This window comes from Artemia sp. Qi Xiang Cuo, chromosome 16, assembly GCF_049724085.1.
Source record: "Artemia sp. Qi Xiang Cuo chromosome 16, ASM4972408v1, whole genome shotgun sequence".
In the NCBI taxonomy this organism is placed as follows: domain Eukaryota; kingdom Metazoa; phylum Arthropoda; class Branchiopoda; order Anostraca; family Artemiidae; genus Artemia; species Artemia sp. Qi Xiang Cuo.
Window position 1 is genome coordinate 18,707,607 of NC_142809.1, and position 20,096 is coordinate 18,727,702.

At 34.2% G+C, this 20,096-nt stretch overlaps 1 protein-coding gene across 2 annotated transcripts in view; it reads left to right on the forward strand.

Annotated features, from left to right (window-relative positions):
• The window catches only part of LOC148942652 (bromodomain adjacent to zinc finger domain protein 2B-like), a 180,474-nt gene that overhangs the window by 155,276 nt on the left and 5,102 nt on the right, over positions 1–20,096 (forward strand). For both annotated transcript variants that reach the window (XM_089102192.1, XM_089102193.1), the window contains exons 25-30: positions 2,377–2,520; positions 4,492–4,670; positions 9,520–9,730; positions 11,316–11,591; positions 14,133–14,440; positions 18,772–18,912. In XM_089102192.1, the coding sequence (XP_088958318.1) occupies positions 2,377–2,520; positions 4,492–4,670; positions 9,520–9,730; positions 11,316–11,591; positions 14,133–14,440; positions 18,772–18,912 (1,259 nt within the window). The remainder of the gene's footprint in view (positions 1–2,376; positions 2,521–4,491; positions 4,671–9,519; positions 9,731–11,315; positions 11,592–14,132; positions 14,441–18,771; positions 18,913–20,096) is intronic.

Here is a 20,096-nt window from a genome sequence, read left to right on the forward strand (position 1 = left end):
CATTGTAACGTAGGCCCTAATATTAACTTTTGACTATATTACTTATTTCCCTACTGCTATAAAATCATGCTTACGCAGCTAATCCAATGTCTCATAGTTTCGCATACAGGAGCAGTGGCGTCGATTCAAGGATATTGGGGTCGGAGGAACAAAAATGTGTTTCTGAAAATCTATGGTGGACATTTTTTTTGTTTTCTCAATTTTTTTTTCAAATAAAAGTACCAAAAAAGCCACTTTTCAATGCAAATGCCCCAGGGGAAAAGGGTTTCCCCTCCCTCTGTACCCCCTCTCCGTTAGCTTCGTTGTACAGGCATTCATATCAAGTGGGGATATAATTAATAAAGACGGAAAAATTAGCAAATTATACGAAAATATAAATTCTTCGAGACAATAATAAAAATAAATAATTTCTAAGACCACACTGGCTAATCATGATAAAACGAAACAATAGTAAAAAAAAAGAGAAAAACGAGGATTATACAAGCCAGTGAAACATATGAACTAAAATGCAAATATTTCGGTCAAGACCTCCGCTTGACCGTCTTCATAGCAGTATAATAACATCAAAATTAATAATAAAACTACATTGATAGTATAAAAAAAATTTCAAACCTTGAAACGAAGCGCAACTAAAATTCGAAGACCCTCTCCATGTAACGGTGAAAGGGTAACTGAATGAAAAAATACAATACTGAATGGGAATTCAATTTTTTAATTTATACAGAGCATCATCAGAGATTAGGTTAGGTTGCAAAATGTGATTTTTTTTAATATTCAAGTAAAAACGATCAGAATTAATTAGTTCATTATAAATGGGGCTTAAATAGGTTTCTCCCGTGTCTCTATTGAGAGCAACCTTTCGGTGAATGTACTTTTTTTTATCTCAACTGCCTCCCTGAAAACTTGGATGAGACCTTTGATGAGACAACAAACAATCAATTTTTCACCCAAACAAATGGGCTCCCTATGGGTACAAGCCTTTCACCTTTTTTGGCCACTTTTTACATGGAATTTATTGAAACCTCCGCTTTGAATACTTTTCCTCTGAAACACCGCTTCTGGGGCCGGTTTGTCGATGATGTGATCTCTGTCTGGAATCACGGAGAGATAGAACTTAACGCTTTTTTACTTCATCTTAATAGTTTCGATTCCAACCTTCAGTTCCCCTTGGAACTAGAAGATCATCATAAACTGCCTTTTTTAGACGTCTTAATCTTCAACAAATCTCTCAGCCTTGAATATTCAATTTATAGAAAACCTACACATAATGATAGGTATTTGCATTTCTCTTCCAACCACCCTCCTTGTGTAAAAAGAGGAGTAGTTATATCTTTAGTTGATCGTATCATAAGAATTTGTTCAAAGGCTCATATAATCCCAGAATTAAATTATCTGAAGGACATTTCGTTTTGCAATGGATATCCCATCAAGTTACTGGAATCCATCATAGAAAAAAGACAAAAAAAAGGCAGAGAAGGATTCATCATCACCACAACCTCCGATGAATATCATCCCTGTAGTGGGTGATAAGAAATTTTTTACTGTTTTTGCCCTATTTTCGCAAATTAGGTGACAAATTGCAAAGAATACTTTAAAAACATAACTTAAATGTCACCTTAAAAAATTCTAATAAAATCCAGAACTATTTTAGCAGCGGTAAAGATAAAACGAGCCTTATTTTGGGCAGTGGTGTTTATAGGGTTCCATGTTCTTGCGGCTGTTTCTATGTTGGAAGAACCCATATTATGCGAAACTATGAGACATTGGATTAGCTGCGTAAGCATGATTTTATAGCAGTAGGGAAATAAGTAATATAGTCAAAAGTTAATATTAGGGCCTACGTTACAATGTAAAAAGTTATATTATGTAGAAATAATTAATTTTACGTCTAAGAAATAACTAATATAATAAAATATTATAATAGGCTGTAAATAATGATTAAATCATTATTACATGCTTTCAGATACCGATGGAATCCACAAAAGAAGAAATAATAACAGAGAGGGGGACATATTTTGTTTAAGACAGTAGACCTGAGTATGAACCCCATTTCCTTCTTTTTTATTTATCTGTTTTATTTCTTTAATTTTAATCATTGGATGCTGAAATTTATTTTAGATTATCAAATGCTTTAGAAAAGCAAATTTATTTTAGATTATCAAATGCTTTAGAAAAGCAAATTGGAAATGTAAATCTAAATTGCACGACCCACGAAACAGAAATTGAGAAAGACTGATGGAATATAAAAAAAAATTTTAATAATAAAAATAATGATTATTTGGAAAAGGGTATTCAGCCCCCCCCCCCACTGCGCCATGCCTAGCTCACAATAATCATTTTTCTTTAACTTGAGATTTAGATTTTTTTTTATTACAGGTCATGCCAAATGATGTTAACGAAAGCAATATTGTTAATGAGAACTATTTCTCTCGGGAAAAAGCGTTACAAGTAGACTTGTTGATTCTACAGCAAGTAGAGGCACTAGAGGAGAGAATAGCATCAGCTAGTATGCAAGCAAAGGTATGTCAAGTTTTGACCTTGTTTTGCTCTTTTAGAACAAGCTCGAGCCTTCACTCTTCAAAAAGGTCTCAGTCCATCAACTCATTGCCTTCTTTTTTTTTTTTTTCTTTTTTTTAGTGGGAGTCTGGCTATAATGATTATAGCTAGATCAATTAAAATTACATAGAGGGGGTACAATAGAGCAGGTTTTTATTTTGCATAGCATAGTTACAAAAGAAATCATGAAAAGAGGGGGTTGGATTTACGTAGTGTTCCAGGACGTAAGAGGGGCTTTTGATAATGTGGTCAGAGCTATGCTAGTTAAGCGACTTTTGGAGATCGGATTACCTGTAAATTTTGCTAGGTTAATTATAGGAATATATAGTACAGTAGGCCTAGTTCTTAGAATACTAAGCAAGGTATTAGAGAGAATTTTGACGCGAATACGCTTAAAACAGGGATACCCACTGTCCATGATTTTGTTCAATGTGTATATTAAGATATAGTTGATTTCTTTAAGCAAAGAAACGCTCCGGAGGTGCTGAGAAGGGTTTCAATAATATGCATGCTTTTGTTTGCTGATGATATTGCTCTCATAGCACAATCGGCAAAAGAAATGCAAACATTATTAAACATAATGGAGGAATATTTGGACATGAAAGGATTAGAATTAAATAAGAAGAAAAGGGTAATTGTGATTTTTAGGAAGGGCGGAAAATTAAGGAAAGATGATGAATTTAGATTTAAAGGTGATTTTATAGAGATTAAAAAAGAATTCGTGTACTTGGGAGTTAAGTTTTATTTTGAATGGTAAGTATGCACAGGAGGTTAAGCATAGAGTACAAAAGGGAAATATGTGTATATATTTAATTTTAAAAAGTGAGGTTGGAACCCAACATAATCGCTGGATCTTTGATCTTTTTCGCACTTAGAAAGTATAAAAGGAGTATGGTTCTTTAAGGTTGCATATTCAAAATTATCCTGCAAACACTTACTTTTAGGGAGGCTGGAACTTTATTATCCTGTCTTTTCAATTTCATTCATTTGTGAAGTCTGTGTAATATGCTTTATGATCTTCAAACTAAAACATGCATCGATGGATCAAGCAAATATCTTTCATGGTTTTTGCAAACTAACTATTTCCTTTCACCAGTCCTAGGAAAATCAGCAGCCAACATAATCGCTGGAACTTCTTGTTGAACTGTCTTAGAAAGATCAATTCTTAGAAGGGTTTGTTGTTGAACTGTCTTAGAAAGATGAATAAGGTCAACCCATTGTAGTTGTTGGTGCTTCACTTTTCACTCTTCAAAGAATAAAAGGATAAAAAAATAAAAGGATAAAAGAATAAAAGGATAAAAGAATAAAAGGAGTATGGCTCTTCATAGTGGCAGAGTCGAAATTTTACTGCAAACACCTACTTTCATGGAGGCTGGAAATCTATTGGGGAATATCCAATAGAATATCATTTGTTTAAATGACGTAATTATCTTCAAACTAGAACCTGGATCAATGGATCAAGCAAATCTTTCATGGTTTTGAAATACCAACCTTGCCTTTAAAAAGTCTTAATTGAGTACTTTCTTGTTCAAGCAATTCTCGTTTTTTCGCTATTTATCATTGTCGTGGTATAAAACATTTTTTTATTTGTTTGAGAAGTTGTGCCAAAGTTATTCAAAATGATGTAATAAGTTTTATGATCTTCAGACTTAAACCTGGATCAAGCAGATATTTTTCACGGTTTTTGAAATATCAACATTGCCTTTGAACATTCTTTAAAAAATCAATAAGGTAAGCTAACTATGGCCCTCCATATTTTATCCAATAAAATTGTAACAAGTTCTGAGGATCATTTTTAAATATATTGGTTTTGATTGAGTCTTCCTAATGTTTCCATTTTCAGTTTTTCTTTTGTTTTTCATGCTTGCTTTGTCGTTTTTTTTCTCTGATGCTTTTTGCAGTTTTATATAACATTCGATGAATTTTATTTTCCAGAGTTGGAAATTACCTCCTCGTGCATCGACTGAAATGGGTCATAAATTTCGGCCCTCTTTTGAAATAGCAAAAGATGAGAACGATACAACAGTGACTCCAGTTACTATTGGTAAAGAAAGACTAATGCTTTTAGAAGAAGGCATAGAAAAGAGATACCTGAAACCTCCTTTTGGATTAAGGTAATATATTTTTCAATCTTAATGCAGCCAATTCGGAACTTGCAGATACCTTACAGTTTACTTGCCACACGTCGATGGTGGATGCAGTGAAGATATAAAAGTAGAATAGTCATGGCTAATTGTTTTTCACATTTAAAAACAAGTTTGGAAGAGCAGGAAGACAAGTCTGCAAATTATTACTAGAATATTGGGAGCCACGCGGTTGGCAGTGCTAAAGTATGAATCTGAATGTGGGTGTTTCGAAAGGCTAGTGAAATTTGTTCAGTTTTTCCGCAGGAATTACGTAAGGATAGGTGTTGGTACTCGTTTGATCGACTGCATATAAAAAAATAAGCTGTACTAAAAATGAGGCTCAATCCCACTTTCAAGGGCTATAATGAAAGAAAAGTTATAATGACTAGGTCACGTTTTGCGGAAGAAGAGTGACATTTTTGGTCATCCATTTTGGACCTGACGAAAAGCAGGTTGTCCCCGAATGGAGTAGGAAGAGGTCACAAGGAAAGCCTTAATTTGGTCATCCATCCGGGACCGGACGAAAAGCAGGTTGTCCCCGAATGGAGTAGGAAGAGGTCACAAGGAATGCCTTAATTCGGTCATCCATCCGGGACCGAACGAAAAACAGGTTGTCCCCGAATGGAATAGGAAGAGGTCACAAGGAATGCCTTAGTTTGGTCATCCATCCGGGACCGCACGAAAAGCAGGTTGTCCCGGAATGAAGTAGGAAGAGGTCACGAGGAATGCCTTAAACGAAGTTGGAACTTTGATAAAGAGATAAATAATGAATTTCCGAAAAGACTTGGGTGGAGTTGGAGTGTGTACAACTATGTGGGCCTCAGGTGTCTTGGTGATGCAGTGAGCTGTTAGTTGTAGTAGTTGTAGTAGCAGATCTATATCATGTCGTACGGATTTCCCATAGAACGTAAATGCCCAATTATCCAAATTGATTAATTCCTTAGGCTATAGTACCTGCAATACAAATAACACCGAAAATACACTAAATACCTAAAATTCAAAAGAAAAAAGTGCATAAAGATCAAGTTCATATAATGCAACCAAAATTAATAAAAGTCTGTTTAAATTTCATCTCTTGATAAATGATCAAATAGGAACTGATTTTCTAACTTAGAATGAAATGTAAATTATTCGAAAATATATAAGAATTATAAAACAAATCGAACAACTTTTAAGATTCCAGGGGATCATAGGCCTAAAGCTCTGTCGTTTTTACGGATAAAATCAACAAAGAAGATGGGAATACCTGTTTTGATTATAGTGTATGAAGGATGTGGTGAAAATAAAATCAAAAATTTATTTTGTGTGTGCACTTGTTACTCTTGTGTATTTAAATATGAAAAATAATGTTTCCCATTTGGGCTAGCCAAATTACAAAAAAAGTTTTCGGCACTTAAATGTACTTTTTTATATTTAAGGATTTTAGCTCTTATTTTAAGAGGAAAATCTGGAATGAACATACAAAAGTAAGAGTCAAATAAGTCATCCAAACCTAAAAGCTCGAAAGTTTTAAACTGTAAAATTAATTGACAATATTAACTATCATTTAATATTAAAATTAATGGATTAAAAATCAATTAAAGATCCTAGACGGGCATTAATAATGACAAATGGAATATTTGCTTCCTGGCAACTGAAAATAGCTGTCTGAGTGAGAAGTACTTTAGCAAAAAGAATACTTAAAATAAGTCAACCAAAAATTTCTCTTCATTAATTGAGAACTAATGATAAAGGCAGTGAGATTTATCTTTGCCTTTCTTTCAAAACTTTTTATCGGATGGTTATCATTGAACATGTTGATGATTCTGTCTGCTGTATCACCTCTCCATTTGGGGACAAAAATATATCCGCTCCACTTTCTTCCGTTTCCCAAAATACCTACTGGGATATCCATTTTGGACACGCAATTCAAAGCTCATCAATAGTCTGTGCATAGCAGATACTACTATAGCCGTTGCTAAACTTATGATTAAAAAAAAACACAATCAAAAGATTTCAAGTCATGCTTGGAGCCGACTTTTTCAACTCTAGTTAAGTCGTCACAGTTGTATAGTCATATTTTGCTTTTGTTTTCTGTTTTTGTTTTATCTCTTTGTAGTGCTCCGTCATTTTCTTTTTGTATGTAGGCGGGTTTTCGTCATAGTTGTGTAGTCATATTTTGCTTTTTTTTTGTTTTTTCTTTTTTCTTTTTGTAGTGCTCCGTCATTTTCTTTTTGTATGAAGGCGGGTTTTCGTCATAGTTGTGTAGTCATATTTTGCTTTTGTTTTGTTTCTTCTTTTTTCTTTTTGTAGTGCTCCGTCATTTTCTTTTTGTATGAAGACGGGTTTTCGTCATAGTTGTGTAGTCATATTTTGCTTTTTTTTTGTTTCTTCTTTTTTCTTTTTGTAGTGCTCCGTCATTTTCTTTTTGTATGAAGACGGGTTTTCGTCACTGTTGTATAGTCATATTTTGCTTTTGTTTTGTTTTTTCTTTTTCCTTTTTGTAGTGCTCCGTCATTTTCTTTTTGTATGAAGACGGGTTTTCGTCATAGTTGTATAGTCATATTTTGCTTTTGTTTTGTTTCTTCTTGTTTCTTTTTGCAGTGCTTCGTCATTTTCTTTTTGTATGAAGGCGGGTTTCCAATAATTAATAATAATAATAATAATGTAGCTATTGGTACTTGTATGATATAGCCCCTACCTAATATTCTTCTGATATGGTTCTTTGACGCTCAATCTTAATGAAATATACCAAAGTATGAAAAAAAATAATAATTCAGAAAAAAATTTCGGCTGTATATTACTGGCTATATATAGGGCTATATATTAGTACTTTACTCCCACCCCTAATGTGCAAAATATATAGCCCAAATTTGTATATATTTTTCTATCTATTCTGTCACTTCCCTTTGTCTTGCCTCACGCTAAGCTGAAAGAAACTAACGAAAAAAAAACGGTTCTGTAATGCGTCAATGAATGAACAACTTGAGCGGTAGGGGCTATATCATTCGAATACCTAGCTGTTATCATAACAGATGTTTCTCGATTTTCAGGAAGCAGCACGGCGGTTTTACTGATATATCCTCAAACTGCGTCTCCACTGAGTGCAGCAATTTCCTTAGGTTTCGTTTTTTATTTTATTTGATAATAGCTCTTATCCAACTGAGGATTTAAAAATCTTCGTTTCCTATGACGTCAACTATGTCAACGCAAATGCGTCAATATGTCATACGTCAATACATCCAAACAAATACGTCAACACAGCTCTTAGTTCTTACATTCTAAGATTTGTACGTAATTTAAAATACGCCTTAATTTGCAGAAAAAACGGACAAAAATACTTTTAAAGTTGCTGGCATTATGCCGAAAACCGCAACCATACCTCATCTAACACAAAATTAATTTCAGTCCATAGTTGAACTTCTGTTATTACTAAGGAAAAAAAACAGCAAACTCCATTAATTGCTACGAAACTTCACAAAAATTTTCATTTTTCAATGCAGTCCATTTAAAAAAAATACCTATTCACTTGATTCCTGATTGCGTTTTCTCTTAAGTATTCGGAAATTTTAACGTTTTTCCGTGAAATCAGCCGGTAAAAATTCGTCCGCAATCCGCAAAATCGCAAAAACATAGTATGTGGGAACTAAAAGTAACAGTAGATCAGAATTCTTTTGATTTACACTTTTCCTCATTTGAGGTAGATTTACGACTTCCCAATTCATCACTTGAGGTTATTTTGCGATTTCTCAGTTCATAGTAGCTTGAAATTTATATAAATAGAGATGATTCAAACGTCCGTTTCTATTTTATCCCCAGGCGCAGCCTCCGAGGGGGCATCAAACTGAGTGTTTTTTCGTCAGTATTATGTTCTGAAAATCTTAGCTACGCCTCTGCTGGAGAACAGGAATTCTAAAATCCTTGTTTTCTGTGTTAATTGTTCTTCTGTTGTTCTTGTTAACATACCTGTTAACTAACACCAGTTTGTTAATAACAATTGCAGGAAGCATATTAATTGAGAGCAGAAATTTGTGAATGGTATATTCAAATGTAGACAAAGATTTCAAACAGCAGATCAACCCTCAAAATAAATATAAAAATACAATACAAAATGGTAAAGCACCGAAAATGTTTACAGTTATTTCTCAAATGAAAGAAGTTGTAATTCCCATAATGTTTGAATTTCACTGTCAAAATCTGTCACCAATTTTCTCCAATAATCTTCTGAATTATTAGCGAATTTCACTAATCACTGTTAGTAATGCACTGTTAGTAAAAAATTTCTTCTATCTTACGGTAACACAATTGTTGCTGAAATTGTTTTCAGCAATATTTGCTAGGACGGGAGAACAGGCCTTTTATTTGCAATATTCATGTGAAATTGTTTAAGAAGTCTTCTTTCTCAAGCTTGAAAATAAATCGCTTTATTTTAACAATTTGGATTTACAATAACATTAATAAAATTTTATTAAATTTAACTAACAACTTAATTTACTAATTTACTCTTAATCCTGTGTGAATGTTGTTCAAACATACAAGGGGTTCAAAAAATTATGGTTTTAATTATATTAAAAGGTGTGTTTTAAATACTAATATAGGGAAATGCATGGCGTCTATTTTATCCATGGACTCCCCGATCCTTGGATTGTTCCTAGACAGTGAAATCCCCCTCCCTTATAATGTTTACTAATATGTGTATTCCCCTTCCACCTGGTTCGTGAGAATTGGTATCTTGTTCCAAAATCAGTGACTCAAGGGGGACGGGCATGAGAAGGGCTTACCTTTTTTAAACTAAAAGGCTAAAACATTTAACATAACTAAATGTCCTTTTTAACTTAATTTTTGTTTCTTATTCCAGCAAAGTTGAACAGCTGAATGCCCTAGTGAACGCAAGTTCTTCTGAAGCTGAAAACGTTCAATGTGGGAGTGGCTACAGTGTGCACGCCCACAGTCGAGCTCGAAATTCTTGGCGCAGTGCATTGACAGCATGCACTACATCTGCACAATTAGCCATGTGTCTCTACACATTAGAAATGGCAGTGTGCTGGGATAAAAGTATAATGAAAGCGGTTAGTAATCTTTTATCTATCCTTATCTTATTTCTGGATTTCGTCTTATTTTTCTTTCTTAATTTTTTCTTATATTTTCTTCGAATCTCATCGTATTAATCTTGTTTTCTTCTTTGAATTTCTTCCTATTTTTCCGCTATTTATCATTATTGTGCTGGTAAACATTTTTTTTTTAGAAGTTATGCCTCCTGTATACCTCATCCATTGAGTACACAAAATGTGACGCATAAACTCTCAGACTAGTATAAGTTTACCTCTGGGGCTTAATATTTGGAAATTCATCGGAAAATATTTAACTTTCTAAAAAAAAAACTTTCCTTTTTTAATTAAAAAGGCAAAGTTTTAAAAGAAAATTGTTTGTTATTTTTAAAATTTAGTTTTTAATATTTCCTTGTATTTTTTTTTCTACATATATTTATTCATTATACCTGGCAAATCTTAGGCTTATGAATTTATTATATTCAGTACAATTAAAACATATCTATGAAATAAATTCCATAAATAATTGAAACATACAAAAAGTGTTCCTTAAATAAGATTCGCTATTTTAGTATCACTGAAGAAAAACCTTTTACTAAGTTTTGAAAATTCAAACTTTGCGTGCATACTTCACGTGCTAAATTTTAAAAATTCAAATTATCTTTATATATTTTACATGTGTAAGTACATGTTTCACAAATGAGGTGTTGCCACCAAGGCTGTATCCAGGGGGGGGGGGGGTTACCCGGTTTGAACCCCCCCCCCCCCCCCCCGAAATTTTTGACTGAGTCGAAAATAAGTCGAAAATTAGTAAAACCTAGGTAAAAATCAGTAAAATTAGTCGGAAACTGAGTCAAAAATTAATAACCCCCCCCGAAAAAAAAAAATCCTGGATCCGCCCTTGGTCGCCACCCATGATACATCGTTTTTTTTTTTGTCTCACAGTGCTCCCAGAATGAAATCTTTGTCGTAAGAGTAGTTTCATTAAGAATTATTCGAACGTTGCAAGAATTAGATGGCTTAATTAGTTGTATTTAAATCAACAAAACAAAAATCAGTTTGAATATTCTGAAAGGTCATCGGTAAACATAATACTTAAGCCTTACCTACTTGCTCAATTTGGTATGTCTCAAACTCTTCTCTCGACGACGCTAGTGAAAATCTAGCGTAAATAGCGCGGAACTGTGGGGGTGGCAGTTCCTTTGGTAAATAGACTTATGATTTTTTTGGTCTTTAAGTTCTTCATGCGAAAAACATCATTACTTTTTAATTTTATTTTTAAAGAGATCTTTAATTGTTGCTTTTTATTACAGTGTTGTCAGTTGTGCTGTTCTGGTGATAATTAGTAATGATTGATAATGAATAGGGTTAACCCCGTCCAAACGGGATTTGATGCTTGCGTCATAACTTGAACTTGCAAAAAGTATCGCCAAGGGGAAAAACAACGAAAACCATTTTATACGATTATTTGACATGGGGAGGTGGAGTATCTTTTTTCAATTTTGCTCTTTACTCTCAGTTTTGGTATTTCTTCACTTTTAAAATGAATAATGTATCAAAAAATTTAATATATAAAAAGACCCCTAATTGTTGCTTCTTGTTACAGTGTTGTCAATTATGCTGTTCTGGTGATAATGAAGATCAGCTCCTTCTTTGTGACTCTTGTGATAGAGGATATCACACTTACTGTTTCAAACCACCAATGGACACAATACCTGAAGGAGATTGGTTTTGTGTTGAGTGTGTGAATCGTGCGACAAGTCAAAAACTGTGTGTAGTGTGCCGAACGGTAGACTCAAGTGGTGGCAGCGATTTTATCTCCTGTCAGATATGCCCCAAAGTCTTTCATATTGGATGCCATATTCCTCCTCTTACTACTAAGGTATGTTGGGATATTAGTTTTATTTGGTTTTGTCATTTTTTTGCCTTTGACTGGTTTTTTCTGTCTCATGCACCATAAACATAATCTCTCTATGCTGTTTCAGTGCCCTGCTCGTAGCGTCAGAAAAATAAAGAAAATGAAGGAGAATATCCCACTGCTTCCTTCCTGTTGCTCAAGACGGGGGAGTTTAATTTTCCTAAATGGGATTTTCGGCTATGGGGGTTCCGATAGTGCAGTTGTCATTTTGATCCGACACCCTTTTTGGAGGGTTTCAGGCTATATTTGGAAATTCCCATAAGTTCGTTTTTGCTATAACTTTTATCATTAAGATTAATGGAAATAATAGTCGCCGCACCTGAATCAGCTTCATATATCGATTCTTCTTCACCTGACAAGTTTTTTCAAAATGTGTTTTTAAGTTTCGGATTCTATGGGGTATCCGGGTATGGGGTATCACCTGACAAGTTTTTTCAAAATGTGTTTTTAATTTTCGGATACTCTGGGGTATCCTGGTATGGGGTATCACCGGACAAGTTTTTTCAAAATGTGTTTTTAACTTTCGGATACTATGGGGTATCCGGGTATGGGGTATCACCTGACAAGTTTTTTCAAAATGTGTTTTTAAGTTTCGGATACTATGGGGTATCCGGGTATGGGGTATCACCTGACAAGTTTTTTCAAAATGTGTTTTTAAGTTTCTGATTCTATGGGGTATCCGGGTATGGGGTATCACCTGACAAGTTTTTTCAAAATGTGTTTTTAAGTTTCGGATTCTATGGGGTATCCGGGTATGGGGTATCACCGGACAAGTTTTTTCAAAATGTGTTTTTAAGTTTCGGATACTATGGGGTATCCGGGTATGGGGTATCACCTGACAAGTTTTTTCAAAATGTGTTTTTAAGTTTCGGATACTATGGGGTATCCGGGTATGGGGTATCACCTGACAAGTTTTTTCAAAATGTGTTTTTAAGTTTCGGATACTATGGGGTAGAGATCATTCTTTATTATGTAGCAGCAGATGCTGCAGCAATCATAGGATAAAAGGATAAAGATCCTCCTAAGCCATTGCTTGCGTATTGGGCGTCGAATAGAACAAAGTAAAATGAATCCAGAGAGACGAAAGAAAGAGAGAAAGAGTGAAAGGAGAAGAAGAAAAAATCGTATAGTGAGCAGTAGAAACAGCACAAGAAAAGGAACAGCTTTGTTAAGTTGTTTCAAATAAAATTTAATGTTATTAATTAGGATCATTAGAGGTTTCTAACTAATCATTAGAATAATTAATTAAAATCATTAGGACATTGTAGAAAATTGTCCGATTACCCTAATCAAAAACATATCAATAACGCTCCAAAAAGAATCCATAACGCTCCAAAAAAGATATCTTTCCAAAAAATGTTCCAAAAGAATAGGAGCACCCCAATAAAAGAACCTGAACAACTGAAAAACCTATAAGAATTTCCTTAGACATATTTGGGGGCGAACCAGGGGGAGGGGTGCTCAATTTTGCCTTATTCGGAATTGACCGTTGACAATTTCATATATTCAAGAAGGCATACCCTCCTCTTTCTCCGCAAAAAAAGAAAGTTGAATTGTTAGACACTTATGTCTGTTGGGGCTCAGACCCAATGAAGCAAAAATTTAAAGCAATTTGCAAAATCAAAAGATGTTGTTATTTTTGTATGTTACAATATTCAAAATAGCCCCAGTATGCCTAGAAAACTGTTACACATGGTTTTACGTATATTTAAAATGGTATCGTTCGAGATCTTTTAAATACATTTTAAACCTTTGTTACTTTGACCTTTAACCTTTTATCTACTTTCACCTTAGTTTGAATACATGTTTTGCGCTATCAGTTTTTACGAAGAGCTATTTAGTTCAGGTACATACAAAGAAGTTTCTTTTTGGAGGGGGGCCAGGATGGAAATTATAAAATAGTAAAAAGATGAATTGTATTAGAACACAAGTAGTTATGGGCGAATTGTAAATCTTCGAGATTTTGGGTTGTCTGTGGTCTCCCTCTCCCCCCTCTTACGTGCTTAACCCAGCTTCGTTATATCGCAAAAAATATTATTGTTCCTTAGTCTAATAGTAAGCCTCTTTTTAAAGCCATAATACCTTTTAGTTTTGGTGGTTGAAGTGGGTAGGCCTGGTACGTCGACATGTACCCCAAAATTTGGGGAAATCCTCTATTTCACTATATACTTGAATGTAACTTACCAGATTTTTTTGGAGAAGCAACACCTCGAGTAAATTCCTCGTGCATCCTTTTAGTCGAAATGCAGGCTAATTGCTTCCTTAAAGTCGTATTTTTTTTTTATTTGTGTAAATCGGCTACTGTTGCTATCTATAAATCCATATTTAACGACAATGTCTGTTATGCTCTGTTGTGCTATGGAAAACTATGCTAAATTAACTGTGTTATGTTAAAATTATGCTATGGAAAACTAAATTTCAAAGCTACTGTTGGTATCTAGAAATCAGTATTCACCTACAATATTTGTTTTATTCTAAGGAAATTATTATATTTTAATCATTTAGCCACCTAAGGCAAGATTTGCCTGTTCTTTCTGCCAAAAGAACCCTAGTGGCAGCAAGCGGAAGTTGTCAAAGATTAGCCTAAGTATTAGTGAACCTAACAATACTGTGTCACCAACTCCATCCCCTGCGCCAACCCCGTCCAACCCATCAGTGGTATCAGACGTAGAGACTGTATCAAAATCTGAAGCTGAGCAATCAGTAGATGACGACCTGAAGCAGTCACCGCAAGATTCTAAGAGGAAAAAGAAGAAATTGAGTGATACTACAGCGACCCCCAAAACTGGCGCGGAAATACGTGCGCTTAAGAAGTAAGAACTCATTTTTGTAAATTTTTTATTCTAAAGTGACTTATTTACTAATTACAAGCTACAGTCATAACCATTACAGTTCCGTAACCCACTATAATTATATCCAGTTACCATACCAATTACAAGCCATAACCAGTTTACAAGCTAAAGACGAATTAAAAGCGATTGACTGGATTATAATTAAACTCTTGTCTTTTATAGTGAATAGTGGAATAGACCATCTATCCTCTCGAAAATAAATTAAGTATATGGTCTACTTTTTGTATTTATATTGATGTCTCTTAATTTTTTATGATCAATGACGTAGCTAGGAAGGGTGGAGGGCTGCAAGGAATGACGGCTGTCCCCAGGCGCAGCCAAACTGAGTTTTTTTGTCAATACTACGATATCCTTATGTTTTGTTAGTGATGATGAGGGCAGGGGGACCGAAATTGTTCCCGGGCTCTGAGAGCCCTAGCTATGCCTACGTTTATGACAAAAAACTTTTTATTATAAATAAAAAAATAGCGTCGTTTTTTTTTTTAGCTTTTTTTAGTCTTTACATCTGTTTTTTTTTTTTGATGGGTGTATATCATAGCCTAAACAAGTTTGCTTCTGGTGGTTGATTTATTTATTTGTTTGATTTAAACAAAAACCCTTATTATTATTATTATTGATTATCAACAGTGTGTCAGAAATGTTGTTGAAATCCAAAATGCAAACTAATTTAAAAGGATGGAATAGGTTATAAACTGCTGTTGCGTGAATACTTCTTTGGACAGATTAGGTGGACATAGATTTAACCGTTGGGGGAGGATGTAGACAAAGTGATTTTTATTTGGAGAAAGAAAGGTTTACAGACTAAAACCTCTTATAGACCCTTTTTTCCCAAGTAAGTTGTTTTCATTGATTTTCATCTTTTTTAAGAGTTAAATTAACTGTTAAATTAAGTTGACTGAGAGTATTAAAAAAAACTAAATTCTTCCAGCCAGCAGGACAACTTGTTTAAATACAACTGTTTTCAATGGGCATTTGAATTGGAGGGAAATATTACCACTGTGACTTCAAAAAGTAAGGCTGTTAAGATAAATTACAGATAAATTATCTTTCAGATAAATTACCTTTTGCGGAAGAAACAATTTTAGAGTCTGATAATGAGATCAGTTCAGTTATTCAGCAGTCTCTAGTGAATAAAAATTAGTAAAATGATGACAATCTGATATTCTGGGGTCAGGGTAGCCACTTATGAGAGAGAGAGATATTTATTGAACCAAAAACAAACAAACACAGTAATAACAGCCACCCCAAGAAGTAAAAAAAACTTGTCCGAGGGGGTGGCAAAAATACATTAGAAAATAATACAGGACAAAGAAAAAAAATTAAACCAATAGTACGACTTAATCTGCACCGCAGACCTAACAACAAACAAATTCAACAATACTATTAAAATCATACTTCGAGAGGCCACAATAAGACACTCAGTTATTTATCTACACCCCCCCCCCAAAAAAAAAAACGTCATATTTAGTAAAAAGGATTCTTTTATTTCTCTCTTGAAAAAAGAAATATCACTATTATTTTTAAAACTCTGATCTTGATGATTCCAACTTCCAATCCCCCTATGCATCACAGAAATCGTCGACCGGGTCGAAACAATCAATGGAATATTAATCTCTCCAGAACATCGAGTGTCATAATTGTGGATCATGGATCTCAAATTAACTAAACTGTTAAAACATGAAAGATCTGTACCATGTTGTAGCCTAAAAATAAACAAAAGTGTATATAACCCTCGTAGTCCAGAGGCTGGTGGTGTCCTTATACGCTCGTAGACGTTCCGCACCGAATCCCTGGGTTGTAAACCACGCAACAAACGAACAACATTATTTTGAAGAACTTGCATGGGCCAAGTTCTTCAACAGAATATATGGATGGACAAGCACTAACGCTAAAACAACAATTATGGATACAATTAGGCATATCATTAATAAACAAAAGGAAAAGAATCAGGCCAATAACAGATCCCTGTGGGACGCCACGACTGACTGGGTGCAAATCAGATTTTAAACAATTCATTTCTACAAACTATGGAAGGTAGCCTATTAGGTAGTCTACTATGACAGGGTCCTTCGAATCGATTACAGAGGTGATTCATCTTACTACCAGTACTGCTTTCAGGTTTGTTAGAAAACATGCGGATGCATGATAGACACATGCGAGTAGCGTAAAAGTATCCAAAATAGTGCTTAATTATTTACATAAAGAGTATTGGCGATTCTTTTATATTAGGTTTTGTTATTTGTCCGTGTCGATATAAAGTACCATTTCTCTGTTTAGCGTGTTACTACATAGAACGGAATTTAACATTCATTTGGTAAGTGAGAATAATTGGCATGACACAATTAGTTGATTGGCTATAAAACATATTAATAAACCATAAATTTTAAACTCATAAATTTTTAATGAACATTAAAAACAACATTAAACATTTTAAACATCGACTGGATAATATGTTGTGTATGTTATGATTACACAGAATGTAATGTTTGTAGTTCTCAAAGATGGTAAAAAAACTTAATAAAGTATTATGTATCAAGGAGGCACACTTGTGCCTCTTTAAAGAGGCGACGCACCACAATGTTAAGCGATATCCGGTCCTAGCGGTCGCAGAGAGACGGCGGTGATCGCATTTTATAGCCTAAGCTCAAACTAAGAAACATGCAAAATTTCACCCCCCTCCGACTTTATCTTCATGGGGGAAAGTGGGCCGGAAGTTTCGACCCTCCCACCACAGCCCCCCTTTAACGCTGTCCGATCAGGCTGAAATTTAGAGGATAAGCTCTCCTAGGGCCTGGGAGCTTCTCGTCAAAATCGGCTCAATCCGATCACTCCTTCCCTGTTTTCCGAAAACCAAATATAGCCACTTAATGTTCATCAAATTATTTTTTTTTATCTAATACTCCTACGGGCAACAGTTAGCAACGAATACAAGTGATTGAAAGTTCATTCGAAGCGCAACTTGACCTGTTAGGGCTTTTTGATATTTTCAGACCAAAAAATTATCTCCCGAATTTATATTTACCAAAAACGTCGTTTTCCCGTAAGAATCCATGTTAATTTTTGAAATTTTTAAACGCATAGTATTTCATTATTAAATTATATCAAAATAGTCCTCTTAACGTGACAAGACCGACTGCAAGCTTCCAAAAATTCCAGTTCTCCCAGAAGTTTTTTTTGTCGAAAAACGAAAATCTTAAAATCTTTAAAAGCCTTAACACAAGAATCTTCAAAAGCGGGGGGTTTGGGGGCGGCAGCCCCCCAACATTAACTCCAGACCCGCTCAGCTAACAGTTAGTCAACCAAAAAAAAGTAATAAACTGTAAAAAAAAGTGCAGAAATTATTTGAAAAAAACTACGTTTTCTAAAGAGTTAAAGAGGCTGAGTCACAAGTTCGAACCTTAAAACGTACAGGGATTAGGAGGTACAGTTGGGGCTGCCGCCCCCCAAACCTCCCGCTTTTGCAGCATTTAAATAAAAAAAAAATTTTTTAAAGTGAAAGTAAGGAGCGACATTAAAACTTAAAACGAACAGAAATTATTCCGTATATGAAAGGGACTGTCGCCTCCTCAACGCCTCGCTCTTTACGCTAAAGTTTGACTTTCTCACAACTCTATTTTTGTTAAACAATAAAAAACTTTAGAGTAAAGAGCGAGGTGTTGAGGAGGGGACAGCCCCTTTCATATACGGAATAATTTTTGTTCGTTTTAAGTTTTAATGTCGCTCCTTACTTTCAGTTTAAAAAACTTTCTTTTTTATTTAAAGGCTGCAGAAGCGGGGGGTTTGGGGGGCGGAAGCCCCCAAACTGTACCTCCTAATCCCTGTACGTTTTAAGGTTCGAACTTGTGACTCATCCTCTTTAACTCTTTAGAAAACGTAGTTTTTTTCAAATAATAGACAAATAAGATGACGCAAAAAATTCCTGTAAAATTTTGCAAAAATCTAGCATTCCATTAGAAAATATTTCATTACTCATTAATCCCCCAATACAGGCTGAAATACCTTGTGGTTCAATCATACGCGGTTCACAATGAGATATACTGATACTTAGATTTAGCTAGCTCTAATTTGAGCCAATCAGAATTTTTCTTAGAGCTTTTCATCCAATCAGAAAATCCTAAGAAAAATCTTATTGGCTTAAATTAGCGCTAGCTAAATCTCGGTATTAAGTAAACTTCATACTGAATGGGCTTTTAGCAAGAACAGGCACTCAACCCTGTCATATCCCCCTCCCTGAACTGAAAAAGAACCTGTCATCCGACGTATAGCAATAATTGGTTCATTTTCTGTTTTAGGCTACTAACTGCATTGGAGAAACATGAAGATGCATGGCCATTTATATTACCTGTGAATACCAAAGTCATACCTCAGTATAAAAAGATTATAAAAAACCCTATGGATTTGAGTACAATTAAGAAAAAACTGAAAGAGGGATTGTAAGATTTTTTTTTTTGTATTTAAACAGTTATTAATTAGGATAGTATTTTCAGAAATTAGAGGATATCAATCCTCTCTCTCTCTTTTTTACTGTTTTTTATTCATTTTTACTAACTGCTTTGCCTGTCCTTTCCTGTTTTAGTACTTACAATTATTGACACCTTTTGCTCTTTACGTTGGCTGACTTTTTATATTTTTCTTGTTTTTACAATCTTTTTTTTTTTTTTTTTTTACAGTTATTTTGTTAGTATTGTCAGAAATTATCCTGATATCCTCTCTCTCTCTCTTTCTCTCTTTCTCTCTTTTTTTCTCTCTCTCTCTATTTTATTGCATTTTTTTCAATTTTACTTTCTGCTTTGCCTGTCCTTTAATGTTTTAGTAGTTACAATTATTGACACCTTTTGCTCTTTACGTTGGCTGTCTTTTTTTATTTTTAATGTTTTGACAATCTTTTTTTTTTTTTTTTTTTTTTTACAGTTATTTTGTTAGTATTGTCAGAAATTATCCTGATATCCTCTCTCTTTCTCTCTTTTTTTTGTCTCTCTTTCTCTATTTTATTGCTTTTTTATTAAATTTTACTTTCTGCTTTGCCTGTCCTTTCCTGTTTTAGTACTTACAATTATTGACACCTTTTGCTCTTTACGTTGGCTGACTTTTTATATTTTTCATGTTTTGACAATCTTTTTTTTTTGTATTTAAACAGTATTACGATAGTATTGTCAGAAATTTTCCTGATATCCTCTCTCTCTCTTTCTCTCTCTCTCTCTATTTTATTGTTTTTTTTATTCAATTTTACTTTCTGCTTTGCCTGTCCTTTCCTGTTTTAGTACTTACAATTATTGACACCTTTTGCTCTTTACGTTGGCTGACTTTTTATATTTTTCATGTTTTGACAATCTTTTTGTTTTGTATTTAAACAGTTATTAGGATAGTATTTTCAGAAAGTATCCTGATATCCTCTCTCTCTCTCTCTCACTCTTTCTCTCTTTTTCTCTCTCTATTTTATTGGTTTTTTATTCATTTTTACTTTCTGCTTCGTCTGTCCTTTCCTGTTTTGGTACTTACAATTATTGACACCTTTTGCTCTTTACGTTGGCTGACTTTATATTTTTGATGTTTGGCAATCTTTTTTTATTTTATGTTACATTTTTTTCTAAAATGGGGTAGGTAAAGACGGATTGTT